Source organism: Oxyura jamaicensis, chromosome 2 (assembly GCF_011077185.1).
Source record: "Oxyura jamaicensis isolate SHBP4307 breed ruddy duck chromosome 2, BPBGC_Ojam_1.0, whole genome shotgun sequence".
Lineage (NCBI taxonomy): Eukaryota > Metazoa > Chordata > Aves > Anseriformes > Anatidae > Oxyura > Oxyura jamaicensis.
Window position 1 is genome coordinate 104,723,672 of NC_048894.1, and position 14,654 is coordinate 104,738,325.

Sequence of the window (14,654 nt, forward strand, 5' to 3'; positions counted from 1 at the left end):
TTCTTGCATGAGACACAACAGCAAGTAAGAAGTACTAGAAGCACTTCTGCTACGTAATATCTTTAGACCTTGTACACTGAGCTTCCCTAGTAAACCAAAACGCTGAGCCCAGAATGTGCCCTCTATTCAAAAGAGTGAATTCATCGGGTCCTTGGCTCCTCATGGGGTCTGAGTAACCAGACAGCAACAGGGATACAAAGTGTTGGAGACAGAAGAACGCTGTTGGTAAACAATGTATGCGCTGGTGGAAAGATGGAGAATGAAATTCCAAGTCACGAAGGTTGCAGGCACCTCTTAAAGAAAATTTTCCTCCCGGTTCAGAGTCGGGTCGTAGCTGAAGTTGGAAGGAACTTCTGGAGAGATTGCAATCGCCGTGCTAGCAGCAGTGTACATAATGTAAGTGCTCCAAAACTTTCACCTCTTCTCAGCTTGCTCCTGCAGTCAAGGCGAGGTACAGTTTATACCTGGGAGGCCTTCAGTTACCCAGGAACCACACTGGACCTAAGCTATCTTAGTATCAGAACGCAAAGACCCAAGATTTTTAATGTATTAATTTCACTCTTGCCAAACAGATCTAGAAAATTTGAAAATTGAAAGCAGAAGGGAAAGCATGGTTCTGTGAATGCAAAGAAACTAACCCGTGGCATACATCTCACACTGAACAAAGGAAGGATCAGTACTTTTTTTAGAAACCAGGGCACACAGTGGTACATTTTACAGGACTTAACCAGAATGGGCTGTGGAGAACAGCACACAACTCTGCAGGAGCTGGTGCACAGAAAATGGCAATGCAGTGCTGGTGACTTGAGGCAGCTCGTCAAGGTTGTGCCAGTACAGCAGCGAGTGTCAAGCTCCAGATACCCACGTGCAGATTGTCACAGAGTACAATCACCGTGAACTAGACTGACCACTAAAGGGGGTGGAAAAGGGCTCAATTTTCAAGAATTACACCCAAGATGTGGTTCTGGAAGCTTCGCCTTACCTCCTCTCAGCTGCAAGTTACCATTTCTAACTGAGATCTAGCAGGCAGTTTGAGCCCTTGAAGTCAACGAAATGAAGCAACTTCTTAAAGATTCTTAAATTCAACACACGAGCATACTGGACATGTCCCAGTCCAGTTCAGTTTATTCCAATGCACCGTCACCCTGCGAAAAATGAGGAAACTCATTCCCAGAGGCACCGAGTTGCTGCCTCACACCGGCACCCTTCAGCCTGAGTCACATGCTGGGGTTCTCATCCCAGGGTGCCAGCTGGTCAAAAAGAGCCTTCTGATACTCAAGGCAATGAAAAGACAGAAGGAAGGTGTAAAAAAGTCCAAGCCAATCACCCTGGGGTCTCTCCACATACCTCCAACATATATGCTGGATTTTCTCCCGAAGGAATGTTAGCAGCACTTCCTGCCAGCCAGGAAAGTTACAACAGCAGCTGATCTGTTGTAGAATATCCCAGCAATGTTTTGCTTTTATTTTTTTGTTGTTGTTGTTTTTGTCTTGTTTTTAACCTTTATTCCAAGCGAAGAAAAGGAAAAATCTGCCAAATGCACCAACAGCCACAGTGGGCATCAGTTCTTCATTGGCAAAATCATAGAACCGTAGAATGGTTTGGGTTGGAAGGGACCTTAATGATCACCCGGTTCCAGCCCCCTGCCATGGGCAGGGGCACCTCCCACCAGACCAGGTTGCCCAAAGCCCCATCCAGCCTGGCCTTGAGCACCTCCAGGGATGGGGCATCCACAGCCTCTCTGGGCAGACTGTGCAGTGGCTCACCACCCTCACAGTGAGGAATTTCCTCCTAACATCTAATCTAAACCTCCCCTCTTGTAGTTTAAAACCATTCCTCCTTGTCCTATCATTATCTGCCCAAGTAAAAATTTACTCTCCATCTTTCTTATAAGCCCCATTTAAGAATAGTAAAGCTGCAATGAGGTCTCCCCAGAGCCTTCTCTTCTTCAGGCTGAATATTCCCAGCTCTCTCAGCCTTTCTTCATAGGAGAGAATCCTCTTGCTCTGTGGGATCCGGTTTTCCTGTCCCTTTTTTTTTATTGGAGACACAAGAACCCAGCCCCTCCACTCCTCCTGGATGATATGGGGACTTTTTGAATCTGCTGCAAGGATGGAAGTAAGGGCCCTGTGCTGTCTCAGCTGCCCTTCAGGTCCATTAAAGGAACGATTAGAAATTTTAGCGATTAGAAAACCCCTAGTTTAAATCATCTTCACATGTGGCCTTGGCTGAGCTGTCTGAAATGTTCTTCTGATGCCTGAGGAGTGCATGCAGGGTTAATTGCAGCTGTGAGGTTTAAGCAGCTACTGCCTCTGCATCTGTCAGTCACCACTTGCTTGCTCAGATGAGATACCTGATAACCATCAGGGCACATCCGGGGTGTGTTAGTGCGTCAAAGGGGCTGCAAGACCTCTGTGCTAGCTGGGCTGCTGTGGTTGACCTTGGGATCAACAGCCCAAGCCTGCATCTATGCCGCCTGCCATAGGGCTGCAGTTTCACCAGCAGCTGCAGCAAAGCTGACAGCTCCCTTCTGCCACAAGTAGAAGGCTTGCTCTTCCTCCTCCCCTGCCTTTTGTTATCCTCGATTCTAGTTATATGGCCCTCAGCCTTTGACTTTTCCTTTTTGCTAGTTAGGCAAGTTAAATTTCCATGTCTAGCGGGACAAGGTGCTAGAGAAAGGGTGGCATGAGATAAGGAGCTGGAGCCCACCGCTGAGAGTGGGGAAAGAAACTGGAGAAATTTCTTTCTGGGAGAGGCTTCCTCCTTTGGGTGACGGTCAGCTGTCACACAGGGTCACTGCATCTCCTGAAGCTGTAGCCCAGTAGGGCACCCCCTACACTTAGTGGGCTGATCCATGTACTGAATGAATTACAGCTCCTGTAAAAAAGCAGCGTAACTTAGAAGCAAGTATTTTTTCACTTAGCTGCAGTCAACAGGCGCTCCATCAGTATTACAGTTAAAATTGGTAAATCAGGCTAAATTAACATAACATCCTTTTGGGGTTACACCTGTTCTATCCAGATACTCCGTGTGACTGCAGTTGCTCCTTCCTCCAAGTCCCCCAGTCCTACAGTAAATCCATGTTCAAGCTCTCCTGTTCACAGTCACCCACTTCTGAAGAAAGCACATTTCTGAAATGTTTGTGAACTTTATGCTCTTTCAGTTAAGAAAGTGACATTTGCTAGCACGTTGACACTGAAATCAGTGCTTCAAAATGCTGCCACCTTGTGTGGAAAGTTGGAAGTTTACTCATATTCTATCCCATGACCTGAGTTATTCCAAGTTTTTGGAGTTAAATGCTTTACAAGAATGTCTGCTTCTTTACAATAACATCCCTGCTGTTCAGCAAATTACTGTCCCATGGAAGGACGTGAGAAAATCTACCTTTACTTGCTTCATGTTCCTAAGAAAGAGGGACGTGAAAACATGGTGTTAAATTTACAAAGCTAGCAGTAATGTTAAAGAAAAAAGTTTTTATCATCCTCCAGGAAGTTTACAGGCCGCTCAGTGATTCAAGTATCTTTCATCTGGAAAGTATTCTGTAGGTTACTCTAGGAAAGCAGGAGTCCACATGTTGCTGCATTCGTTGTAAAGCCATAGCAGATTATCATGCATTAAAGAGGAGCTGATACAGGGCGTTACAAATAATACTATCAGCTTTTTCAAAAACTGCAGCTGCTGAAAATTGCCACTTGTCTAGGACCAACTGTGCTTCAATTAAGTGTGTCTAGAAAGAAGACTTATCAAGGTAAGCAGTTCCCAGTTTCAGTTAAGAAAGAGAGAAATTTACAACAAAATGCCACCAGGGAATATGATCTATACATAAGAAATCTTATTCTGTTCAGCAATGTCACTACACTCTCTAACAATTAATCCAATATATGTAATACCTGTAGAAACCAACAAAATATTTGGAAAATCATTTTTAAAAGGCCTCAAAAACTATTAAAAAATCAAAATATCACTTTATAAATATTTCAAATATTAACAAAAGAATATTTGCAGAAGGATTATGCTATATAGCTTGCCAGTACTGAGTTGCTTGTGTGGTCCGTCTGTTAGATCAGAAATCTGTTACCAGAAATCTGTATGGGAAACCAGAAATCTATGGGTCACATACCTGCTGCCCCATACTGCCATTCAAAAACTTTGTTCTCACATTCAAGGTCATTTATGAACCTTGGCTGATGCCAAGGTTCACAACGCTGTTCTCCGGTCATTCCGATGGAGGGAGGTGTACACATCACTGTGTAAATTTATAGGCAAATAAACCTGGACGGTGACTACACTAGCAAGCAGGGTGTACCAGTAGGGGTGGACACGCACAGCAAGGCTGCCGATGTCGATCCCAAAAGCAAACTACTTGCATTCGGGTAAGATTTGCTCCAGGTTAGCCCTAGCCTGGTAACAAGGCGGGGTGCATGAAGTACTTCTGCATCAGTGTGTCGGGTAGGATGAGGAGGACACCTTTGGAGCAACCCCCTCGGCTGTCCCCACCTGTCGTGCCTCGTCTTGGTGTGTGCAAACCTGATTCCTTTCGAATGACACCAAAACTACAGGTACATCCCCAGAACGTACCTAACCTGCCCCACCTCTAGTGGTCGCTGAATCCACAGGACTGGACAGGAACTGGGCTGGACTGGCACGTCTGATACGTGTCTGTCGGATCCTCAGCAATCCTTCTTTCACTCAGACCTTCCTAAATTGCTTGCTAATGTGGATATCGGCCTGGACTTGGAAATATCCTGAGGCAATGAACCCACAACATAAAGTTAGATGAGGTACAGTTCTATTATCCAGAGTAATAAGGACTGAAATATCCCCAACAATGGGAATAAATAAATAGTTATGCTATAGAATGAGTTAGCAAACTGCAACTTTTAAATCAGTTAGCCAGCATCTTTAGGGTTGCTACCAAGTGTGGGGAAATAAACCTCACTGGTCTCACACAATTAACTGAGTGAACTCACTGCTCTGGAGAGACAAGTGGATGCCACACCGAACCAGTACTGTCTGAAAGAGCAGATCTCTCACCCGGTGTGCAATAAGCCAATTCTCACACACTCGGGAGAAACGCTGCTTTTATTCAGGCCCAGGTGCTCAGTGGATTTTCCATAAATCAAGCACACATAGCGCAGACTTCTTCGTTACATTTCATATTCTATCTGATAAGTTTTCACTCCAATCTACATGAGCTGTGTAGTTACATGGTGTCATCTTTTTGGCTCCTTTTCAGGCCCTCTGGCCCATGCCCTCCTTTCCTTGTGGGTCTTCTCTGATGAAGTACCCTCACTTTTTAAATTCATATATGGCCACACGTCACCCAAAGACAACTTAAGGCGACTTTCTCTTGCCAACTTTCCATTGTTTCTTCCAGAAGGAGCATTTGTCCTTGATCAAAGGCAGCCTGGGTTAAACGTTAAACATAATTCCTGCCATGTACTACATAAATGACAGTTGATTAAAGGGATGCTTAATTGAACACAGACAATACCCCTCCATTTTCAAGGGAAAGTTTATATTTACAAAGTTTTTTCCAAACTTATTTGTCTATTGATTACACCAAGACACACCCAGCAAGCGCGTGCCCTGCTTTCGCACCCAAGCACACACACTTGCACAGTGCTGACTTCGTGGTGCCCGGCAAAGCGAGGCTGATGGGCAGGACACCTGGAAGAACACCAAAACGCACCATTACGGAAACTTCCAAAAGCACCGGGATCAGCGGGCACCTCTGGAATAACCCTGGGCGGTGCGTTTACGGGGGATAGCAGAGCGTATGCGGGAGGAGCGGCCCACAACCACCACAGGAACGCCGCTGCTGGGACGCCTGCCGCCCGACTCCAACTCACCTCAGCGCAGCCGTTTCCCCAACGGCCACCCGCTGCGCACGCGCGCGCTCCCGCCCCGCCCCTCCCCCCCCCGCGCGTGCGCGCGCCCCCCTCCCTCCCTCCCTCCTTCCCTCCCCGCCCCGCCCCGCCCCTTTCCCCCCTCCCCTCCCTCCTCCCTCCCTCCCTCCCTCCCTCCCTCCTCCCCCCGCCCCCCCGCCCCGCGCCCGCAGCTGGCGAGCCGGGCGAGGAGGGCGGCTCGCGCCGCCGGCACGGCCCCGACGCCCGCGCGAGGTAAGCGGCGGCCGCCTCGCGCCGGGCGGTTGGGAGCCCAACGGCCGCCGCGCGCGCACCCTCCCTCCCTCCCTCCCTCCCTCCCTCCACGGCCGCCCGCTCCTCACAACGGCTGCCCTCCCTCCTTCCCCCCCTCCTTCCCCACGGGCAGCCCCGCGGAGCCCCGCAGCCCTTTCCCGGCGCCCAGCCCTGCCTTCTCCCTTCCCTCCCCGCCTCGGGCCTGCCTCGCCGCCCGCGGCCGCGGCTCGGGCCTGCCTGCGGCCGCCTCCGCGCTCGTGAGGCGGGGGGGAGCGTCCCCGTGTCGTCTCCTCCCGCCACCCCCCCGCCACCCCCTGGCTCCTGAGGTGCGCGGCCGGCCCCGCCGCGGTCCCCCCGGCGCGAGAGGGGAGCTCGGCCGCGTTGGGACCCGCCGCCGAAGCGCTGTCACGGCCGCGGATGGCACTGGGCCGCGCTTGGAGGCCTCGCCTTTTCTTCCTGCCGCCCGAGTTTCGCAGGGGGGGTCTCAGCCGAGCCGCGGGGGTTGTGTCGCGGCAGGTCCCCCTGTGCGAGCCCCCTGCCGTGCAGGTGGGCCCCCCGCCCCTGTTCTGAGGAGTCCGCGGTGTGGGAGTTGCGCGTTTCTGCTTTCCCTTCTACTCCATGCGCCAAAACCTTGGGCTGTTGCGTAGTTTGTTGTCGTCTTTCTTCTGTGTCTTCTCTTCTTTCCGCGATCCGGCTTTTACCGGAGGGGACTTCTTCAGGGCAGAAGCTGCCGGTTCTTGAGCGTCCGGTGAAGTCCTTGCTCTGCAGCGGAAAGTATTAGTAGGAAAGAAATGACTGCTGAGGAGCCAGCTCTCTTTGTGGGAGGAGAGCGCGTTTGTCAGTGCCCCGAGAAGTAATCATTTCTTCGGTGGATTGCGTTTTCTGTTTTGGTCTTGCAAGTCTTTCTTGAGTGTGCCTGGTCATGCGGCTGAGAGTAACAGTGATGTCTGTACAGGGCTGGAAAAAAAAAAAAAAAGGTCTAGTTTTATACGGTACGTGCGTCACGGTGTTTTCAAATTGTGAGAGTCAGTGGTGTGCTCTAAACTGAGAGAATCTAAGACCACAGACTCGTCCAGCAGCTATGCCTGTTATTTTCATCGGGAGTGCAATTTAAAGTGGCTGTACCTCATCCCTGACAGGCTGCGGCCGGTGGAAAACCGTCGGTTCGCCGGGTGTCATGTAATAGCTCTTTCTCTATTGGTAAGGCATGCAAATTCTCTGACCTGCTTCTTAGGGAGAGACGGGGAAATGGCACTATGGGAGGTGCTATTAGAGATTTTTTTCCCTCTGTGTGTTCTTTAATGCCATCTCAAATACAAGGCTCTGGTCATGCAGCTTCTTTAAAGGAGAAAGGTAGAAGACGACAGCATTGGTGTCGATTTGCATGTGAGCATTATTTATCTTGTGTGTTTAGAAGTGTTTTCAGAAGAGAGTAAATGAAAATGGAGCGGACAATTGTAAGTCTGAAAGACTAGAAAAAGTTGACAGCTCTTCACTTTTTCTGTTTGGATAATTAATAATTATTAAAAGGAGCTTAATGTAGGTGTTTTTTCAGTTGTTAGAGAAAGGCCTGCGGTTGTCAATACAGTAAAGCTAATTGTAGTTGAAATGAAGTGAAAATATCTGCTCAGTGTTATACAGCTGGTAATTATGAAGTTCCTGTGTGACCTTAAAATCTGTCAGATTTAACATCAGCTGAGTTGAAGTTTGAAAACTAATGTAATTTGTTTCAGACTTTTTTTCTTGTCGGGCTGCCCTTGGCAAAAATTAATGGGTAATTCTTGACCTAAAAAGGTAATATGGAAGTTCCCAGCACTGAGTCTTCCAGGAAACTTAATTTTTAAAAGATAGGAGTGCATCTTTACAGAACAATTATTGCTAATGCTGTAATACAACAATGGTCTCTTCGAACATGAGATCTTAAAAGTTCCATAAGCCACAGATAGGAGTGAAGGATGTGATTGACAGAATCTGTGGAGACTTGACTGAGAATCTCTGCTAGTTTTTAGACTGTTGTTCATGTTAACTGCTGCATCATTAACAGCATTTCAGAAGACATAATTTTCTCTAGCACCCGAGGCAAATAATCTCTAAAACACGACTTTCTAAGCTTTCTGTCTCTGAATTGTAGCATAAGTGGAATTAGAAGGCATGGTTATAGACAGTTGCAGATGTCTGTAAAGTTCTGTAGTAGCAGCCACAAAACATTGTAGAATCCAGTGAGTTTATCTGTTGTTGCTGTGAGGCATGGGACTGACAGGACTCCCACTTTTTTGGAGTATGAAAAAGCACCAAACTATTTTCTGGAAAAAAGGCAAAATGCCAAGAAACTTCTTTTTCAAATGGTACTAGATCTGCCACCTTTCAAAAAGCAAAAAGGTGAGGCTTAAGACAGCAAAACGCCAAAAATTGCTGGGTGTGGAATTAAAATCTGAAAGGCTTTTGGTTTCTTTTTACATAGGTTATTAATTTTAAAATTGCCAGTCATGAATTGCTAAACTTTTTTTTGATAAACTTTAAGCATTGTTTGAGGAGATGGGAAGGGTTGGGAATGCTGAATTCAGAGCCTGAGAAGGAATAAAGTGTTTACTGCATCTAAATACTATGTGAACATTTTATGTTCCTCACAGGTGTCATGAAACGTCTTGTTCATAAGCATATACATAAGGAATGCTCTTGGCACACTTTGATAAGTCACTTTGGCCTGAACATCGATTGCCTCTTGTAAAAACCTGTAAGTAAAATAAATGTAATCTGATTTGATAATGGTTTGATGATTTGCTCTCTGATTGTAGTTAGTGTGCTCTGCCTCAGAAAGGAAAAGAGAGTATCAGTTACCTTGTTTTGTAAAATGGGCAAATCTTTGGTTATATTAACTGACACTGTAACAGCAGCTGATAAGGACTCTAAAAGCTGAATCAATTGTTATGTTTTACAGAAATGGCAGCTCAGAAAAGGAAGTCTGCGTTAGTAGAGCCTTCTGCTAAACGTCCAAAGCTGGACAAGAACAGCAGACCATCATCAGCAAAGAAGGAAAAAGAGGTGTCAGATACAAAACATGTCTCAAATAAATCAAAGTCTAATCAGTGTGCAGCGCAGGAGAAAACTGTACTCAAAACCTCTGTCAAATCAAACAGGTCAGTGATAAAGCAGCAAGTAATTATTCTGTGTTAACTTCCTAATCTGAATTAGTGCAGAAACGATCTAAAGGGAGTGAATTTGAGTTAGAGATGCAGTTACAATAGTTAAATAGTACTAGTGGGAAGATCGGCCCTAAATCATTGTGTGATATCTGCTACATGATCTTTCTCTGGAACCATGTTAGTGTCTTCAAATCCAGAAGGACTTCATCCAAGGTTTCTGAAGGGAAACTAAACCTAAGCTAATACATCATTTAAAAGCCACAAGCGTCAACAATTCAAAAACTGCTAGAAATTTTAGAAAGCATTCATGTGGGAGTCATAGTTTGGTTTTGTAAGACATAAAAAACATTAAGCATTACATGTAAGAATAGCCAGGTGGAAGTGGTGTCTTTTTAGAAAGATTCCAGAGAAAATGATTCTTCTAAATGCACTGAAGATATAGAATGTGTTATTTATTTAAAAAAGAGGTTTTCAGAAATGAGGAAATTGTTATGACAAGTTCTACTTTCTGGATGCTGAAAAATAATTATTTGGATCTTTCAGTAACAACACCAACGAACCTGAAGTAGGAATGCGCATGACTACAAGATCATCGGGGTTCAACTCAAATAATAAAACAACACCTGACAAAAAAGTCCAACAGCAGCTGAAATCTACAAAAAGCAAGGAGGTATGCCAGAAAAAACCTGTGCAAGAAATTCCTAAGTCAAAATGCGCAACTGCTCCAAATGAGCCTGTTACGAGGAGATCCCAGAGACTGCAGCAGCTAACACATGTAGAAGTACCAGCAAGATCCCTTCGTAATAGAGAAGTTAAAGAAGAAAAACCTTTGGAAGTCAAACAAAGTAGCCAGGCAAAAAAAAATGCTCACAGCGTTACAGCGAAAGTAGTGAAACCTGCTGGAGCGAAAACAGAGCAGAAAAAGACAAAAACAAAGCCAAACAATGCAAATGAAGATAAAGAAATACATGTAGAAGTGACCAGCTCTCTGAAAGAGAAAAAGTGTAAGGCAGACAGCAAAAACGGTAATTCCAACAGCCTTCAACCCAGCGTTCAGGAGCCGTCATTGTGTCCTGATGACAGTCTCAAGGAAGTTAGGAAAGACCAAATGGGCCCTCTATCTCTGAATCCTAGCAACACGAAGAAAGTGGAAGCAGATTCTCCTAAGCCAAATTCTAAGACAGTCACTAAGGAAAAGCAACAAACGCATCAGAACATAAAAACCAGTACAAAGCCAAACAAGGTTTCGCAGCCATCTGTAAGTGAAGCAAATGTAGCTGAACAACCAGAGAACGATGTAAAATCCAAAAGAGTAAGCATCCTGGAACTTTGTGAAGAAATTGCAGGTGAGATTGAATCAGATACAGTAGAGGTGAAAAAAGATTCCCCGAATGCGGAGTGTGGAAAACCAGAAGAGAAGCCTGCTGAAGTACAGCTGCAACAGAGTGAAACGCTTACTCAGAAAGAACCTAGTCAAAGTACTCAGTGTAAACGTTTTTTCCCTAGCAAAAAAGGAATGCCTGTCAAGTGTACGCTGAATGGTAGAAATAACTCCTCAAACAAGAACTCTAAATGGACCAAAATTAAATTACTGAAAGCAAATAACATGAAGCAAAGTAACTTGCATTCCGCAAACGCCCCCAAGCTTTCTTTGTTAAAAAATTACCCTGAAGTTTCAGAGGCAAGTCAAATAGCCCCAGAAGCACAGCTTTCCAAGGCACAAGACAAGCTGTCCCCAACAAGACTCTCGGAGAATGAGAGTGCAGCTTGTGTGCGGGATAAATCAGACCCTTCATCTGAAAGAGCTGGAAGTAAAGAAGTGGCATTAGAAATAAAACAGCCTGCAAAAAGAAGCGCGGAAAACGGTTTATTGCGTAACTTGACAAAACACTTCTCTGAGCCGCGACCAGATGAGGTAAGCAATTTTAATTATGGTGGGTGGTGGGAGGGTGTTGTAAATCTTTTCTGTTTTGTGAGAGTGCCATGCTCAGGAGGTTTGTCTCAACAGTCACTGTTTTACAGTTTCAGATATATTAAAGGTCCTGTTATTGGTGTGTTATCATAGATGGGGTGACAGTAAACTGGAATGTTAATCCTAAATTACGTAGTAAACTAAATGTTGATGGTTAAAGGTTCCTGCTGGAGGCAGAGGCCGTACAGATTTGTATGGACACTTTTTGATGACTTAGGTTTGCATGGCTATTCTGTTCTGAAAAGTTGTATTAAAAGAAATGAGGGGATTTTGCTTTACCTGAATCAGCTTCCATTACAATTTAAGGTTCTAAAGGCAAAGGGTTTTTATGGAAAGTATTTTACAGCCTTACATATAAAATGAAAAATATTTATAGCTAATATAATATCACAAACTATAGTATGGACTAGCTAATTAATTGCATTTTGTCTGCATGAAATAATGGAATAGAAACATAGGTGCTACATTCAAGATGTTAATACTTAGTTAACTGAGTGGTTTCAGTAATAGGGTAGAGGCATTAAGTGTCTCTGTTTTTTATTGAAATGTAATGTTTTCTGTTTTGTTTAGAGCTTTCAGTTACGTTTGGAATCAAGTCCAGAAAGCTCTCCTGTAAAGTATCTTACAGCTCCTAAACCACCAAAACAAATCAAAAAAGAACCTGGAGAAAGTGAGCCACAAGGTAAACACCTACTAATAAATTCTCTTCTTTTTCTGACCAGTTACATTGGAAATACAGTAAGTCTTCCTTTCAGAGGAATGATTCACAGAGTAAGTTGGTACAGAACTAAACTTTCAGGATTAGAACTGTTCACTGGAGGTTTTCATGTGTCTTTGCTCCTGACACCCATAGTCACTGTAGCAGCAGCAAATGTGGTTTTATCTGAGGATTGTGAAGTGGGAAGGAGAAGTATCTGTTTTTATGCCCAGCTCTACTTCTGGCACTTCTTTGTGCATGAATATTTTAAAGCTGAAGTATTCTCAATTTCAGTATAAGTGAAGTGATAACTTAAAAAAATCTCTGTTGATTACCACTTCTTTTGAATAGGTATCTGCATTTTTTTTCTCTACTTTATTCTACTTAATCTTGACCAAGTTATTAATTGAGTAATTGCTCTCCTGTTTTTATTAAGTAGTTTTCATTTTTCAGCCTGTGAATGCTGTTAGACCTTGTGATGCATGTGGTGTGAATTTTTGACTCAAGTACATTTGACTAAGGATTACTCTCAGTGGATCACTAGCGTATCTTCTCATTAACTTTCCCCGTGACATTTCATCCTTTTGCTTTGTGTTCTTGGTTTGTTGGGTTTTGTTTTGTTTGGAAAAGTGAACCTGATCTTGAGTGTACTGTTTAACTATTTAGCTCTACTAAATAGTTACAACTTTACTGCCATTTTAATGTATTTTTGCAGGACAAAATATAGTATATATTAGAATGTAAAAATGTGTTTTTCTTTTGTCAATTCTAGATTGCTTCTTAAGTGTTACAGAGCATACTTTGGGTGGTGGAATTCATGATTCTGGTACTATGTCAAGAGCTATTTCTATAGATATATAACAGTATAAACAGATTTAAACTCTGGTGTAGTTTCACTACTGCCCTTTCTTAGCTGCTGGCACATTTCTCTGCAGAACTGACATGAAAATGTTAAAGAAAATTGCATGCTTTTTAAAGTATATGTGGCAAAACATGAATACTGCCTCAAAGTTGCATCTCTTTATTGTTAATGAGCAAGTTGCAGCATTGTCTTGAATATGTTTTCAAAAAAACCCACAATTTGTGTTATTTCCTTTGCAACTATAAACTGTATAATGAGATACAATCTTTGATTAATTTTAGGTTTGGCTCCCAAGCAGGTGATGCAAACTTCATCTACAAATCAAACTTCTGAAATTGATAACAGGTATAGTATTTCATACATTATAAAATTACAGTCACCTTCCATAAGCTATGTCAAATTTTATTTTAAGACTGTTCTCTTCTCCTAGCCTCAACTTCCAGTTTCAAATAAGTCACTTGCTTATAAAAAGGCTTCCATTTTACCCAAGTGATTAGGTGTTCTTATTAAGAAAATCATTAAGTGAGATATGTAACTGTGCATTAATTTTAAAAAGTAGAATTTTGCAACATTGGGAAAACATTTCTGATAGTCAGTTCCTCCAATCAGATGAAAACCAGAAAATATGGAAAGGATTGCTACATGATTTTCACTTACTGAATTATTCCACATGCTTCTGGAAGGGTTTTCCCTTCCAGAATGAATTCCCCTAATTTATTAAAATTAGGGTAGTCTTTTTGTTGTTGTTGCTGTTTTTATTTTAGGTAGGGAAGAGGGGACTTAATTTGGGATTATTTTGTGACTGCTGTTAAACTAAGGTTCTGTGCTCTTAAACAGTCACTTACTCTAGGTGATTTAATGTTATTACACTTAATGTTATTACTACTATCAGTTCAAACTGATATTTTATACTTGATCATGTCACCTTTAGTTTTTGACTGTAGTTCTGTGACATAGTAAGGAGAATACTTTTTTCATACCTGAAGTCTTGCACAGCAATGTAGTTGGCACAGTGGTTAATAAATTGCTACCGTTCTCTATGCTCATAATAGAAACAAGAAAAAGATTCAGTTCTTTTCAGCGCTCCATCTGAGGTCAGATTAAGGATTCTGCCAAACCAGCCCTTTTGTACGTGTTAAAAAAACCTCTACTACTGTGGAATCTTACAGAAAATGAGTGTGAAGGTAGAAGTTAAAGGAAGGAATCTTCCTAGTTAAAGGAAGATTTTCAGATTTTTCTGTAACTACTACAATAACTATTTTTTCATATTTTTATTCTTAACTTTAATAGTTTTATGGCATCTACTCAAATTTATTAACTTTATTAGCTGAACAAACTTATATTGCCTTACTAGTCTGTGTGTGTGTGTGTGTATACATATTAGTCTTCTGAGAGCTTTTTAACCCTGATTTCCATATGGTACTCTTGATTTATCCAAGGCTTAAACTATCATTCTATTTTGTGGTACTCCTATTGTAATGTTAAGAGGTTAAGAGTAATGTATATTACCTACAGCATAGCTCTTATGGTGGGGGGGGGGGCCGGCTTAAAGTAGCTCCTTAATGCAAATTTTGGGGCACATGGCTAGAGGGAAAAAAAAGACCTTGGATTTTGAAAGGAAAATGTTCTTGCACAGAAAATGCTCCTTTAAAATATCTGGGAAAATATGGTTTTGTTTCATCCTGTTCTCAAAAATCTCACTTAGTTAACTTGCCGCATGTGCTACAGCAGTAACTACAGTTAAGTGTTTGCCCTATATCCTTAGTTTGCTTAGAAATAGAATATGTAAATGTATACTTACAGTAGTTTTGTATGTTTTCTTCTGGTTATCTCCACAAGT

The 14,654-nt window shown here is 43.1% G+C and overlaps 1 protein-coding gene across 5 annotated transcripts in view; it reads left to right on the forward strand.

Annotated features, from left to right (window-relative positions):
• Nucleotides 1-5,988: 5,988 nt before the first annotated feature.
• The window catches only part of ESCO1 (establishment of sister chromatid cohesion N-acetyltransferase 1), a 32,368-nt gene continuing 23,702 nt past the window's right edge, over nucleotides 5,989-14,654 (forward strand). For 2 of the 5 annotated variants that reach the window (XR_004747969.1, XM_035316647.1), the window contains exons 1-6: nucleotides 5,989-6,122; nucleotides 8,771-8,874; nucleotides 9,079-9,277; nucleotides 9,827-11,198; nucleotides 11,826-11,937; nucleotides 13,096-13,159. Coding sequence is in view for 4 of the 5 variants with exons in the window: in XM_035316647.1 (XP_035172538.1) it covers nucleotides 9,081-9,277; nucleotides 9,827-11,198; nucleotides 11,826-11,937; nucleotides 13,096-13,159 (1,745 nt within the window). In the remaining variant the exon portion in view is untranslated. Of the gene's footprint in view, nucleotides 6,123-6,702; nucleotides 7,320-7,395; nucleotides 7,785-8,770; nucleotides 8,875-9,078; nucleotides 9,278-9,826; nucleotides 11,199-11,825; nucleotides 11,938-13,095; nucleotides 13,160-14,654 lie in introns of those variants that run through there. The other 3 variants (XM_035316648.1, XM_035316649.1, XM_035316650.1) reach the window with 3 other exon arrangements.